This window comes from Plectropomus leopardus, chromosome 4 (assembly GCF_008729295.1).
Source record: "Plectropomus leopardus isolate mb chromosome 4, YSFRI_Pleo_2.0, whole genome shotgun sequence".
NCBI lineage: Eukaryota > Metazoa > Chordata > Actinopteri > Perciformes > Serranidae > Plectropomus > Plectropomus leopardus.
In genome coordinates this window covers 18,747,659-18,763,470 of record NC_056466.1, presented here as the reverse complement: position 1 = coordinate 18,763,470, position 15,812 = coordinate 18,747,659, and the positions used below count along the sequence as shown (strand labels likewise).

Genomic DNA, 15,812 nt, shown 5'->3' with positions numbered 1-15,812 from the left:
ATCTTGGAAACCACCAGACACAGCTTACTTCCCAGCACATACAAAGCATACTACCAACACACACAGTCAAACACGCACTCTAGCCCTTTGTAAAACTCCTTTCCTCGGCACACTGTTTCTGAAAGTGTTTAGTGTTTCGTGAACGTGTGAAGAGGGCAGTCCCTTGGTTGAATTGATGATTAAACACATCACCTTAATGTGGCACCCGCAGCGCTGACACACACGCTGTGCTAGGGGATAATGGAGTGTACGGTATGGGTGAGCATTGGAGTACAGCAGATGCTCATGTGGACCAGAGTCCACGCTGATACACACACACACACACACACACACACACACACACACACAGATGGTCAATCATTGGCAATGACAAGTTTATAATCATTAGCGTCTAAACACACAAACATCTGCTGGAAAGTGCTAAGTAGTGTCAGTGAAAGTGAGCACGAGAGAAACAGTTAATTTAGTAACTTTTAGGAAGACATCTATGAGTTAATGTAAAGATTTTTATTCAGACAGCCAACATCTTAAAACTGTAACACCTAATATTAAAATGTGTGTGGACACAGGTTTATTTCTTTCTTGTTTTTATAGAAAACTCTTTAAATAATGAAATGTGAAAGCTGAAATGATGGCACAGTGTGCGTGGTGTGATGTGATTAGTAGCAGCAAAGTCAGCATAGTACATACATACAGTGATATGAACTGATTTAACCACCTTGTCTATTTGTTTAACTAAAGGCTAATCTGCTCTTTATTATATTGTCTCTTGTCTGGAGGGCAAAAGACATATTTCCACCCTGGTCGACAATATATATGTTCTGTTCTATTCTATTCTGTTCTATTCTGAATGTAAATGTAAATGTATGACCACATAGAAATACAGATATAACATCACAACTAACTTCAACCAACATTTTTGTGGTCTATATATATATAAATATTAAACTGGTCTGCCCCTCGCTGTGTGTGCTTTCTCTAAATTGGAAATTGCCCCCCCCCCCCCCCCCCCTTTTTTTACTCTCAACACATCTGGACATTTTTCACTGAGCAGCAACGTGAAAGGACGAGAGGTCCGAGAGGAAGAGACGAAGGTAGTTGGGTTGACTTTGCTTTCGTGCTCCCTGATGTGAAATTAACTCAGTGTCACACACAAACTGCTGGCCAGTGTTTGTCTGCTGTATGGAGCAGATGGTGGTTGTGGAGACACCCTGACGTCACACACATCATCATTAATCTCTTTTGCACACAAATACACGCAGACATAAAGACGCAGAACAAAATGTAAAAGCTTAAGATAAGCAAATATTTGTATTCAGCAATAAATGTTATGAGTGAAAATGTCAAGAGAATTGCATTTTCATATTTGATTTGAGTCAACTGTATTGTCTGACACAGAGTGGGAGTAGTGCAAAAAATCACAGAGTACTGCATATATAGTGGTACTATAAGGAATAAATGGCGAGGGGTAGATAAGAATGCATTAACATAGTTTATACTGTCATGAACATATGCAGCAGGTACCAAACTACATAAAATGCAGGTATAAGTACAAGTATAGACAGTAAATATACTATATAGGTGAGATATGAATAGTATGTGCATTACTGTAAATATGCATGAGAAGAGCAAATATAATAGTAACAGAAACTGCATGTAGCAGTAGTAAGTAATTTAGAAGAATTTAGGCAGGAATTTTGACCAAAATCTCATATTTAATTTGAAATTCCATATGTTTGAACATTGTTTGAAATATTGTCATGTAAATTTTATCAGATTAAGATAGATTTTATACACTATATTCCATATAGTTTCCCTGTGAATTATCCAAGAATTTTGTGTATTTATTATATTGGTCCTACTGAGAAAATGTATGCTCTGAAGAAATAACAAGCTCTCCCCGCTGAACAGTTTGATAATGTTAAAATGCTAATATCATCTCAAATAGAAATAGCCCATTTGATTCCATATTGTGCAGTAATCACGGAGTTTTAATTATGAACTGCACCTTGTTTCTCTTTATGATGATGAGGTTATCAAAATGACACAATCTCCATAGCCATTTCTTTGGTAAAAATGCATTTTCTGCCTTCATTTAAACACATTGGATAAAACTTCAATAAATTCACCAGCAACGATGGAGTCTGCTATTTATTTTAATGTGTAGATCTCGTCCATTCACTATATTCTACATTATATATTACTGCTCATTGTGTACATTCACTTAACCGCTTTTTGCGGGTCTGATGCCACACTGCATTTTGCTGTCTCCATACCTGTAGGCTACCCAATGAAAAATCTAATCAAATCTAATTAAGTGTCAGTGCTCCAACTCCAAGCCAAAATAATTAGTTTTAGGCAATTTTAAAGTCAACCAGAAAATTGGAAAATAGCCTGCTGGTCCAAATCATAGACTGTATATAATATACAGTCTAATATAAATAAATATAATAATATAAATTGTATAATATGGTCCAAATGCACAAGTATGCAAAAGAAGAGCTAATACTAGCCAGGAAAAACATAATAATTAACTCCTGCAAGATAAATAGTTGGATACAGTCACGGCTATAAACAAACAAAACGTTTTTTAATCAAGTAGTTGCCTACAACATTATATGAAGTGTCTTGTAAAAGTGTAATAAAGGGGATTATACATATATTATCATACAATAAAATTATCATTACACATACAATAAAGTTATCCGGCTTCAGACATACACGTGGGCTCTCGTCTGGCGCCACCATCAGGTCAAATTCAAGAAAAACAACGTTGAGTTTTGTCTCGTGTAGCTCCGCGGTGCATGGTGGGACTCGAGAGGTTTTGATAACCAATCAGTGGACGGTGGAGTCCCTTCAACCCGGAAGTGATACTTCACAACAAAAAATTGCCGGGAAATCTGTCGCTCCGTGAGAGCGGCTGCTGAAGTCGAAGGAAATACTTGTGAGAAAAGTGTTTTTGTCCTCACATTGAACACGGTACCGTGTCTCTGGTTGTACTGTGTAACTGTTCGAGCAGATATGGATGAATATGACGAACTGTTCGAGATACAGGACGACTTCGAGGACCAGTATGCTGACGAGCTGGAGGCGCTGGCTCAGATGGAGGGTGAGGAGGAAATAAATTAAGCTAACAAACAATAACAGGACCTTTAATGTGTGTTCCCAAATTACAGGTGTTTGTAAAAGCTGGTTTTAAGCTGTTAAATTAATCTCTTTGCCTCTTACTACTAACTTATAAACCTAACTCAATGATAAACACATTCAAAGCAGTAGTGAGTACAATTTTAAAGATTATTTACTTGAGTAAATATGTTGCTACTTTATACTTATATACTCCACCACATGTCTGGGGTGAGGGGCACTTTTTCATTCCTCCGCATTTATTTACAATGCTTTAGTTATTTTGCAGATTTAAATTATAAATATAACTAATAAGTAAGGATGTATCATTATAGGATAAGTTATCTGGTAGTATGCGTTTATCGAAATTAGCTTTGTCTTTACCAGCTGCAGCATTAAAATGATGTTCACTTCAATGCGCCACTAATTGCAGTATAATCCAGTAATATGAAATCCTGCATAATGAGTTCTTCTACTTTTGGCACTTTAAGTACATTTTAATGATAATACTTTACTGCATTCAAAATGTCCCTTAAATGCATAACTTCTATTTGTATTTTTTTTCACTGCTGTACTGCTACTTCTACTAAGGCTTAATGAAAGATCTGAATACTTATTTCACCACTGTTACAAACACACACACAGGCTTCTGTCTGTGTTTGATTTCTTATTGTAGTTTAGAACAGAATGTGATATCAACTAAACAATAATTAGTAATTAAATTGATGCAATATGATTAACTTCTTAACACCCTCTAATTTCTGTAATTTCCCGTCTACGTAGTCTTAAGGTAGTCTTCTTTGTGGTTAAATAATGTATACATGCAGAGAAAAAGTCAAGTAATACAAATTTCATGTGATATCTATTAAATGAAACTTTAATTTAGGTCTTCTAATAACAATTCTTTTTTTGTTATCAGCTTTTTTAAATTCAGATATACACACAAAAAACACAAACAGCAATCATGGTTTTAGTAATAACTCTTGAACAAATCTAACTTGGTGCTCCCTTTGGTAGGCAACATAATCGTGCATTATTATTTATGCAGGTAAAATTATGCAGTATGGTTATTAGTAGTCTTAAGGTAGGAAAAAAAATACACGCCTTTGAAGCTAAATAGTGTGTTCATGCAGAGAAAAAATCAAATCAATATTGTTTTTTGTTATTGCTGTGCGATTTCATCAAATGGAGGTATTAAACATGTCTTGTGCATGATCATAAATTGCATGGATGCTAATTAATGTGCATCTAAATCCTACATATCCTTCAGAAGCTTTTTCATCTTCAAAAGAATTGGTAAAAACTTAAGCAGGTTTTAATCATTTTTGGCTACAGACAGTCGTTGTTTGGGACAATGTAAATGTAATCTCCAAGCCTATTTGACATACTCATAACAGAGCGATTCACCTCAAGCTGTTTATTTATTTTGATCAATCAAGCAATCATTTAGTTGAACTAATGTCAGAAAAACAGAGAAACCTGCAAAACCTGATTAGCAGACAGACAGAATTGCCACAGATTCTCGCATGAGAAGCCGGACACTGTGAAGATTTGGCAATTGTGCATGATATATAAGTGAAAGATTAGTTTATAATAGGAAAAGTTACCACCTGATCACTTCAGCATTAATTACGTGTGTATGTCTTTTCTTGAATGGTTTAGAGGAATCTTCCAAGCAGAAGAAACATCCGAAGCAGGGTGCAACAGACGACATTTCTGACATAGAGCACCTGCTCGATGATCAGCCCACGAGTGAGTTCACCTTCAGAGCACAGCAGCCGTTTTGTCCTTGATGAATTAAGTTTTGTACCTTGAACCTGACTTTGTCATCGTAGCCCCAAAGGCAAAGCGGCAGAAGCAGGATGCAGGAGTGGCCAAGCGACTTTTCAACTCACAGCAGACTCAAGAGAGCAAAGCCCCAAAGCAGAGTGATGACATCACACCCCCGTCCTCTCCAGAGCAGTATGAACACCCTCGCACCTTCAGGTAGGAGAGGTGCATCATGGGCAGGTGTTAAAAACACAGAGTGAGCTGACAGAGGAAATATTTATATTGTAGAACGTGATAAGGCGAAATGACACATCAGAAGGCAGATGTTTTGTGCATTAATACATCATTTTAGACTGAATACTTGGTTTTATGTTTGCTGTCTAGGAAGACATTTAGTGCAAAAAAAACCCTATTTTGTAAATACTTTTTTGATAAAAGGCAAATCAACTGATGACAATTGTGATATTAAGTTTAATAATTCAGAGAATATATCAAGTCAAATTTCCAAATGTTTGCTCATTACAATCTGTCAGATTTTATATGATTATAATTTTAATATCATTAGGCATTTTAATTGTTGCTGTGACAGAAAGTAGGAATTTAATGATACAACATCGTCTTATTGAAAAATGTGATGGAAACTTAACATTACTGACATTTTATAGATTATACGAAAAAATGCACAGTACAACAGACCTCTGATTGTGTGTTTTAGGTCGACGCCAGCACAGTTGGATATCAGCGGCTTTGCTACAATCCCAGAGACACCCAGGCGACCTCCCACAGCGGCGCCAACATCGCAGCATGTGCTGAGGCGGCCTCCTTTAGAGGGAGAGTACGTTACTGTGACAGACTCATCAGGGACTCGGGTCTACCTCCGACAAGCAGAAGACACGGGGACAAAGGTTAAACCCTGCAGCATCTCGTCCTAAACCCTGATACATTGTCAGCTTGCATACTTCTAGCGGCTGTTGTTATATTTGTGTATTTCTTTGCATTTACCCGTGTGTGTCTCTAGGTAGTGGACACCAGATTGGTTCCAAACTCCCAGGGTTCACTGGGGCTGCTGGCGGTGCCGATTGGTGTTTTGAGAGAACAAGAGGCAGAAAGAGTGAGTGAAAAGGCTGCTGCTGTTTCTATATTTGCTGCCAAGTATCTTGCTGCACATAAAACACACTGTTGATTCTCAAAAATCACATACGCTAAAGGCTTAATTGATTTCCCTAAATCCAAACATTTGATTATGATTAACCACAGAGAATAATACAACTGTTTTCAAATAAAAAAATGAGTTATTCTGCACTGAAAAAAAGCAAAAAAAGCATTTGTGTTATAAGTTTAATACAAAACAATGAATACTTACCTGAGCAAATGTTAGAAATTGTTACATGATAGACGGCTATAACTCAAAATTATAAATAGATTCACTAATTTGGAAAAAAATGCACTGAAAAAAAAAAGCAAATCAAAGACCCCTTTTGTGTATCCATTAAGTAGTTTACTTTATTTGGGTATGTACCTGTCGGACTGTGTTTCAGACATCATAAATATTGAAATGTATTCAGTGCACAAGAATGTTGAAATTGCAAAATTGTTTGAATTTCCTCTCTTACTTTGAAATCCTGCAGCGCCACCAGCAGCTTGTGGAAGAATCTCAGCATCTTACTGATATACTGTCCAGGTAACTCCTCACCTGTCTCACTTACACTGATGCATTAAGAATCTAATTATATGATTTACATAACTTAAACGTTTTCTTTTTGAATTTGTGTCTCATCCCAGCAGTGTGAACGATGTGGTTGTTGAGCCTGAAAGCAGAGAAGATGAAGAAAACGACGATCCTGAGGACACAGAGGGACGAACGTCACGCCTCTGGGTGGACAGATTCTCTCCCAGACACTACACAGAGCTTCTCAGTGATGATGTAAGTCATAATTAGTGTTTCTGTGTAACTTCATATATGTACTCTACTTAAATTAAACCCTTTTGAACCTTTCTTTCAAAAACTTGTGAAGAAAGCAATGCGCAATAAATGTAGAAAAGTATGACTGTGAAAATGGAAAAGAAATTACAAAAACAAAGAAAAGACCTTCAAAAAGTGCTTAAAATTATAATAATTCAGTAACATATTTTTAAATATGTAATCGTGATAGTAAGAAATATTGTCTTTGCCTAGCTTTTCAATTTGCAATTTGCTGAACAGTTTTTTTTTTTTACCATGTTGCTAATTGCCTTTTCCCCATGTTTTTTAATTCAAAGGTTTAAATCCTTGCCAAAGGCTTTTTCAGGGTGCTGTAGTCAAAGTATCAACAGTAAATGAACCTGTTTTGCAGTAAAATGCCTCCTGCTATAATGTTAACATAGATAAGTCAGACATTTCCACGCTGATGTTTCTGTTTCATTGTAGTTTACAAACCGCTGTCTGCTCAAGTGGTTAAAACTTTGGGACACTGTTGTGTTCGGAAGAGAGAGGAAGTCCCGCCCCGCCCGGTCTGACAGACAGGCTCCCAGCCAGAATTCATTTAAACCCAACCAACCCAATCAGAATCAGAATCGCTTCAAGAGCAAGATCGAGGTGACTGAGGAGCTTCTGGAGGCCGAACTGGACCAGTACAAACGACCCAAATTCAAGGTGAACACACCTGTGCACTCATGTCTGTACAGTGTCAGGATAATGACCTTTAGTTGTTTTACAAGATATTTTGTTGTTTCTCTAGGTGGCGTTGTTGTCTGGTCCTCCAGGTTTGGGGAAGACCACCCTGGCTCATGTCATAGCAAAGCATGCTGGGTACAACGTGGTGGAAATCAATGCCAGGTCAGATGAAATGAATTAAGCTGACCCTATAAAGATAGTAAATTGTCAACATTTGCTTTACAATAATCCTCTCATTGTGACCTGAGTGGTACTTTTGATGTTTTTGCAGTGACGATCGCAGTGCAGAGGTGTTCCAGAAACGCATCGACACAGCGACACAGATGAAGTCGGTTTTGGGAGCCAACGAGAAGCCAAACTGCCTCATTATTGATGAGATCGACGGAGCCCCTGCGGTACAATCTGCACACAATCCGTAAAAACCAAATAAAGAAAATAAGCATGACTGCAGTGTTCATGCACTCTTTTAATCTCTTTTGTGAATGTTTTCATCCGTGGTGTTTGATAGGCTGCAATCAACATCCTGTTAGCAACTCTGAACAGGAAAGACGGACATGGCGGGGAAGCGGGCACAGAGGCAGCGAAGAAGAAAAAGAAAAAGGAGCCCATCCTGCTCCGACCAATCATCTGCATCTGTAACGACCTGTAAGAGAGATTGTGGTGTTTAATAGTAGCATCAAAGTGGAAATAGTAGATTTTTGTTTAGCAGCATGGTCTTGAATTGCTAAATATTTATTGTCCTACCCTTTGTGTTGAGTTTCTTTTTGCAGCTGTTATCTGATTATCTCCCTTCCTTTTAGTTATGTTCCAGCTCTCAGACCTCTCAGGCAGCAGGCCTTCCTCCTGGTGTTCCCCCAGACTCAGCCCTCGCGCCTTGCACAGAGACTGGCAGAGGTCAGTATACACACACACAGACATATAGACACACAGAGACACTTTGGGCACCAAATTTGGAGGTGGAAGTGCTGCAAAGTACCCCAAGGCCTGAAAGCCAGACAAGAGCTCTGTAGAACCATTAGGTTCAACTTCAGAGGCAGAGGAACCCCAAAGCTGAAAAGTTGGCCGAGGAGCTCTGTGGCCGCTCCATCAACTTCCCAGCGAGCCAAGAGTATCACTGCAGCACTGATCTGCCTTGATAGTTTCAGCGTCTGGTCTATTCTCTTTTCGATATGATTTTAGAAATTGCCCAGTATTATTGCTAGACGAGGAGACACACACACACACACACACACACACACACAGAAGATTAGCTCTATGTGTGATTAAAGAAGAGAAGCAGAATTGGTTTACAGTTACAGTTTACTGTGTCACTCTTGAAACTAGAACAGAAAAAATGTACTGAACTGCAGGTACCAATACTGGTATCGATTCATATGCGAACGATACCCAGCCTTAACACCACCAGTCCAGCTTTACATGAACTTTTTGTTTGCAGATTTCAGTCAAGCAGGGGATGAAGACAGACACAGGCACTCTGATGTCACTGTGTGAAAAGACTGACAACGACATCAGGTCTTGCATCAACACACTACAGGTGGGTGGCAGCACTGTAGAGGAGAGTTTGTCTGTTGCATGAGCAGCTCAGCAGTATACAGTGTAATAATATCACAATATGTGTTTTTGCTGCACAGTTCCTCCACGGTCGCGGCCACAAGCAGGTGAACACAAAGACAATCCAGTGTGTGTCTGTGGGGCAAAAGGACCAGAACAAAGGCTTGTTCCATCTGTGGCAGGGAATCTTCCAGCTTCAACGTGCTAAACGGTACATTATGTCCTACCAGAGATTTTCTTACGTTGTTGTTTTTTGCTGCTAAATGCTGAGACCTTTCTAAGAAAACAACCGCAATCGCTAAAAAACGTCAAATTTCAAGTTCAGTAATTTTTTTTTAAATCAAATAAAGGTTCTGCATAAGACCAACAGATTTTCGTGCTGTTGTGCTCCCACTACACTGCAGAAGTCAGAGTCCCTGCGTTGTTCAGTGGGGTCTGTGGCGTTTGTATTTACAGTCACAACCAACAGGGAAATTGGGAAAATAAATTGCTCAGGGAATCTGCAGATCTTGAAAAGTCTTCAAAAGCATTGATTTCACTTTCCTCATAAGAATACCTAATAATGTATCAAATAGTATTACATTTATTTTACAAAGGTCTTTTATTTTTTTCTAGTATGCTGCAGTAATTGTGGTTAGAAAATTATTTTTGTTTGTGATTTCTTTTAAGCATAATCTGACAGAAAAATCCCCAGTGCTGCTGTTCCAAACCTCTGACCTTTTGTGAAATATATGGACCTTAAATTATTATTTTTTTAATTGGACCATTCATCCAGGTTGTTTTTTAAGATATTAGTCAAATTATTGTCAAATGTGATACAAACGTAACTAAATTAATGCACTTGGTAAATAACTCCAGGCCTCATCATCCTTACTGGTTTTCATATAAATTTCTTGTACTTTGGCTGAAATGATTGTGAAACCGGTATTAAATACTATTCTATGGGCTGTTAAAGTATCTTTAAAAGTCTTAAATTTAACTTGATGAACACTACAGAAACACTTTGTGTAATGTGATGAAAACACACAAAAAAGTGTTTTATCGTAGTCATATGTCTGTCCTCTCTGTTGTGTGACAGAATTTTATTTTGTGTTTTTATCATTGAGCATGAATGAAGAGTAAAACATTTGGCACAGCAGGTTTATTTCAACTTATTTCACACCTTTAAATCATATGTGACATTATCTTATCTATGAACTTATTGTCTTATGTTACCTCTCTATGCTTCTTGGGTCCTAACCAACTACACGTTGACTAAACATTCAGATTTGTTCTTACAGGAAACGTATCGGTGAGGGGTTTGAGGAGGGACCAGGTTCAGGTGCAGCTCAGAGGTTTCAGCACATTCTGCTGCTGGCTTCATCTAGTGGAGAGTATGAGAAGGTTTCTCAGGTACTGAACACCTACAAGCTATAAGCCATACATTAATGGTTCATAAAAAAATAGAATATGATGTCTTGAGTGTAATATCTGTCTCTGCTCCTCAGGGTCTGTATGATAATTATCTGTCCATGCGTGTGAGGGACCCCAACCTGCAGAGTGTCAGTGAGGCTCTGGATTGGCTGTTGTTCTCAGACAGGTTGAACCAAGTCATCATGCACGGGCAGAACTTCTCCCTAATGAGATACCTTCCCTTCCTGTCTGTCACGTTCCACTTCCTGTTTGCACACACAAACGTGCCCCGCATCAACTATCCCCACAGCCAGCATGAGGTACTGATCAAGTGCATTGTGTTATGGTGAATTATGTTGAATAAAGACAAAGAAAATGGAAACAAAAAGAAAGAGAAACACATGCAGGAGACGATTCAGGTAGCAAAGTCAATATAACAGATGAACTTATTTTGTCCTCTCTGATTTTGTCCTCTCCAGGCGTCCACCAAGCTCCTTAGCAACAGGAATGCTTTGTCCACCATGTTGACAGACATCCCAGCATGCATCAGAACGAGGATCAGCCAGCTCAGCCTGTCCCTTGATATTCTCACGCTGCTCCTCGACATCATTTGTCCCAAACTGCGGCCTGTATGTAAACACATCACAGTGAATGTAGTTCTGTGTAAATGTTGAAACTGGGATTTCAGCGCAGCATCAGGTACTATGTGTGGGTGGGGGTCTATCAAAGTCAGGAAGTAGAGACGTCCCAGTACCATTTTTCCCCTTCCCAGTATTGATTCCGATTCTGAATTTCCACGTTGGCCAATCCTGCATACTGATCTGATACCATTGTGGTAAAAGCAAATTTAACAGCTGACTCCCACTAACCCTGCATGGGTGTGAAGGGATGTTATTGTTGTATACCATGACTTTGCTGCTAATGCCGCTTCTAAACAGCAGGAATAAACAGGAAGGAAATTCAGGCACTCCAAAAATGTGGAAAATGAGCATTTTAGACAGTACTAGAGGCATACAGTATATGATAACAGTATCTGTATCGGAACAACTTCCTCAGGAAGAGGAAGTGGCTGAAAAATGTACGGGGGGCGGTTTATAAGAAAATATGACGTGGATTGATTTAAGCTTTCAGTGACTGTGTCTAATATGAAATCCTGCGTTGTTTCCTCCAGGTGAATCCGCAGCTGTTCAGCAGCAGAGAGAAGGAGCAGATGCGTGACCTGATCAACACCATGCTGGCTTACAACCTCTCATACAGGCAGGACCGCACGCCTGAGGGGCAGTACACCTACCTGCTGGAGCCGTGAGTACACACACACACACACACACACACACACACAGACCTGCACTGAACTATATATTGCATGCAGACACATGCAGGGCAGATGTGTTTTTCTGGGGTGTTGAAGGTCACTGCTCTTGTCCACACTGTGTTTCTCTGCAGGGAGGCTTAGAAAGTAATCCCCTTAACACCTGGTGTGTGTGTATATATATGTGTGTGTGTGTGTTCGATGGTAGTGGTGTGGGAGCAGAGTAGCAAGCTGCAAAGCCTTATCGGTGGGGTACAGGTGGATGGACAAACAGATACAAAGATGTGTAAATGAGGTTTGAATGATTAGAACAATAAAATTATGAGAGAAGAGTTTTAGAGAAGACGATCTGGAATATCGAGCAAAGCTTAGCACATTCGGTTCAAACTTAACTCAGGAGACCTGCGTTCATCTTGGACCTTTATTATTTTGTAACCACTGTGGACAGGAGAGACGCTGGTGTTGGTCGAATGGGATAAGTAGCTGTACATCTCAGCCATGCGGACTCAGGTCGAGGAGGAGCCAGTTGACCAGGGGGGCTCCTTCCTGCAGGCTCGCTGTGACAAGGTGCTGGTCACCAACGACTGGGGTCTGCCTCTAGTTTTAGCTCTGCTGCTGCTTCTACTGGTCTACACTTTTCTGTACCTGCCCTCTTTGGCTCACCACAACACAACTCTCTGATACCTCATGGATAAAGATTTGGATATAAATATTACAGACATCACAGACAGCAGATACGCCCCCCAAGTTCCAACAGGCGTATGTGGTTGGACAGCTCTTTTTTTGGATACTGTTGTTGATTGGTCAGTCTCTGGCAGAATTATTAATGTCGCCTGGTTTTGGAGGCTTTGACGTTGGAGAGACATGCAGAGAAACACTTGAGTCAGTCTGTTTTTGGGGCCATTTATAGCCATTTATGGTTTATTGTGGAGCTTCTCTCTCAGGTGTGGTGTGGAATATTTTCATTGCTTGTATATTTACAGTAATGTTTGTACTATCCTGATATCCTAGAATGAATGTGAATATGGTTGAAAATGTGTCTTATACTGAGAGCCCTATAGGAATGGAGCGCAGCGCAACATAACCTGAAAAACACACGCTCTGGAGGAGAAAACTCTCAGAGCCATAATATGCAAACAAGTGCTGAAACGCCAACAGAAGGGCTGTAGCTAGCTAAAAACATTACATATCAGCAAGTCAAATGTATATTTTAGCACCTTATGTCTCCCAGAGAGGGAGAGTAATAGTAAGCACCAACCTCTACAGTTTGTCTGATCAAATTAACAAAATACTTGCTACTCACGGTACAGTAAGTGTCAGGATCCAACAGTTTCCCTCCATTCCCTCTACTGATTCCTCACTTCTGTATCCACTTTTGTCCTCTTAAAAACTCAGTTTCAGACTATACATTTTTTGTTCTGGGTTCTTTACACCATTGATTGTGCATTCAGTCACAAAGCAGCTTTTGGGTATTTTTCTGTTTGCACGCAGACAGAAAAGACATGGAGGCACCTTTAATCAATACAAAGTCAGTGGAGAGCAGTGATTTGCTGGGGTGTGTCCACCTCCACTTTTTCAAGTTAAACGGTGCATAATCTGGGTGCAAAGTAAGGTGAAGGGGTAAGTGGGTGGTATTTAGACCCTTAATTTGACATAGGTGTTTTTTTAGCTGTAACATGAATTTAGCCAATCACAGTGTCATCTCCCATTCCCTCTAAAAGCCTGGTGCGCCTGTCACACTATTTATGTGGTAGATCGGAGAAGCGAGCAGTTTCTGCTGAAAGTAATGCAGTTATGTCACTGTAGCAACAATTGTAACATTTAAGCAGCAAAACTGGCGTTGTAAATGTGAGGAAACAGAACTAAACTTTTTTCTTCTGAAACAAGCCAGACAGAAGCTCTGCTCTGCTCTCTATGTTCACATTTTAGAGATTGTTATCAATATTTTTAGCATAAATTATGTATTCTGTTACCCACCCACAGCTCATCCACATGTCTGTGTGTGTCTAACAAGCAGAGTGTACATGTGTTGTGAACCCGCCTATGTAGGTGTATCTTACTAACTGAATAATTTGCCCTTTAACTAGCAGGAAATATTGTGCTATTGACTTTAGACCAGGTTTTTTGTAGGTCCATTGCTCAATCGCTTTCTGCTGCTGCAATATGTCAACAATGCACCTGAACACACCTCATTTTAAGATCTACATGCCCATGGGCACACAGATCAGCACAAGTACATTTGCTTCTTACACACTGTGAGCGCTAGCTGCCAAAATGTCAACTGTGTTGGCCTTAAACTAACAATGACAGTTGTGACTTGAGACTAAAGACTAAAGGGCTACTTATAAGTAGCTTCAAGTTAAATAAATGGAAATGTAATGAATTAAGTATATAGATGGTATGGAACTTGTAGTTTGGATATAGATGATATGACAGTGCTTTCAGCTCTAATAACTGATCAGATACTATAAATGTGAGAGGTTAAACTACTTAATATTAGCTGCGCAGTGAATAATCCATCATGGTAAAGGGGGAGTTGAGCCATCCAAGAAGCTCTTTCATTAGAGTTTGCCGAGCGTGGATGATGACACTGCTGATATTTTATAGCGATAACTTGCGATAAATAGCTCAGAGCCACATAGACTGGTATTATCTTATTTATGTTAAATTTAGGTTCAGCAGGCATTGAGTGAGAGAGTTTACTGGCACGTAGTGTGTGTGTTTGTTGGGGGAGATGGAGATCAGCTGTAAGAGGATTAAGGTTTTAGAGAATGACAGATTCAGGGTTTTATTCTGGAAAACATAAACCATGGCACCACAAGAGGAAGCGTAATGTTATTTTGTTAGTCAACTAATAAGAATCACCTCTGTGTCAGCTGCACACCGTTATGTGTTTGTGTTTAAACTGTGTGTGTCTCTTATTGTTTGTGTACAGCTATTTACTTAGCATGTGTTTTTTTTTGTTTTTTTTTTTGCAGGCGTGTTGAAGAGGTTGTGAGGTTTCCTGGCCTTCCTCCACGCCGTCAGCTGACGTATCAGGCCAAACAAACCATCAGCAGAGAGATGGAGCAAGAGAAGATGAGGAGAGCCGAGCAGCTGATGATGCAGCGAAACCCTGCAGCGGTGAGACATGCTGAGATTGTTACATGCGATGCGACCTGTATGTAGACAATCAGATCCCTCTGTGTGTGTGTGTGTGTGTGTGTGTGTGTGTGTGTGTGTTAAAGGGACAGTTTACTAGATCTACTATCTAGATTGTTTTGGTGTGAGTTACTGAGCAGCCGTAGAGATGTCTGCCTTCTCTCAAATATTATAGAACTAATTGGCACTCAGCTAAAAGTGCCAAAAAAAAAACAGAATCAGAATCAAGCCAAGTACATTTACACATATGTAGAAGGAATTTGATTTGGTGTTTTGGTGCAAAAACAATTAACACAGAGGAAGAATAAAAATAGTAACTTGAATAGAATAAGATACAAGATAAAAAAAAAGAAGCTATATAAAATGAAAAATAGATTATAGAGAACACAAAATGTACGTACATACATTTGAAAAACTCAACAGCAATGTCTCTTTTCAGAAATAATGACTGAGTTACTGAAGTGATCCATAGACATAGTTGTGGGCAGTTTTATGTACTATTTTCTTTTTACAAAGCAGAAGGAAGCATATATCTAAGGACAGCTCACCAAGCACAACTGAGCTCGCTAACATTACAGCTCAGCTGACGATATCGATGTTTACCTCCTGCACTGTCACAAGCACGAGCCTCTCATCATGAGTAGATGCACGCTTCCTTCTGCGCAGTGATACTTTTGGGGGTAGGTGATGTTTGGTAGAAAGAAAATAGTTCCTCTATGAAACTGCCAACAACAATATCTGTGGATTATCTTGAATAACTGGGTTATAATTTCTGGAAAGAGATGTTGCTGTTGAGTTTTTTAAATGGATTTTATTTGCTCTCTGAGCACCACAAGCTGAGTGGCATCTAGTTCCATAATATTGGAGAGAAGG

At 39.4% G+C, this 15,812-nt stretch overlaps 1 protein-coding gene across 2 annotated transcripts in view; it reads left to right on the top strand.

Annotated features, from left to right (window-relative positions):
• Window positions 1-2,918: 2,918 nt before the first annotated feature.
• The window catches only part of chtf18 (CTF18, chromosome transmission fidelity factor 18 homolog (S. cerevisiae)), a 28,619-nt gene continuing 15,725 nt past the window's right edge, over window positions 2,919-15,812 (top strand). For both annotated transcript variants that reach the window (XM_042485838.1, XM_042485836.1), the window contains exons 1-19: window positions 2,919-3,109; window positions 4,786-4,875; window positions 4,959-5,109; window positions 5,609-5,798; window positions 5,912-6,004; window positions 6,522-6,574; window positions 6,676-6,817; window positions 7,301-7,525; window positions 7,611-7,708; window positions 7,818-7,941; window positions 8,055-8,191; window positions 8,347-8,440; window positions 8,982-9,080; window positions 9,178-9,308; window positions 10,378-10,489; window positions 10,585-10,809; window positions 10,969-11,118; window positions 11,661-11,791; window positions 14,777-14,921. In XM_042485838.1, the coding sequence (XP_042341772.1) occupies window positions 3,022-3,109; window positions 4,786-4,875; window positions 4,959-5,109; window positions 5,609-5,798; window positions 5,912-6,004; window positions 6,522-6,574; window positions 6,676-6,817; window positions 7,301-7,525; window positions 7,611-7,708; window positions 7,818-7,941; window positions 8,055-8,191; window positions 8,347-8,440; window positions 8,982-9,080; window positions 9,178-9,308; window positions 10,378-10,489; window positions 10,585-10,809; window positions 10,969-11,118; window positions 11,661-11,791; window positions 14,777-14,921 (2,478 nt within the window). In that variant the 5' untranslated portion in view covers window positions 2,919-3,021. The remainder of the gene's footprint in view (window positions 3,110-4,785; window positions 4,876-4,958; window positions 5,110-5,608; window positions 5,799-5,911; window positions 6,005-6,521; window positions 6,575-6,675; window positions 6,818-7,300; window positions 7,526-7,610; window positions 7,709-7,817; window positions 7,942-8,054; window positions 8,192-8,346; window positions 8,441-8,981; window positions 9,081-9,177; window positions 9,309-10,377; window positions 10,490-10,584; window positions 10,810-10,968; window positions 11,119-11,660; window positions 11,792-14,776; window positions 14,922-15,812) is intronic.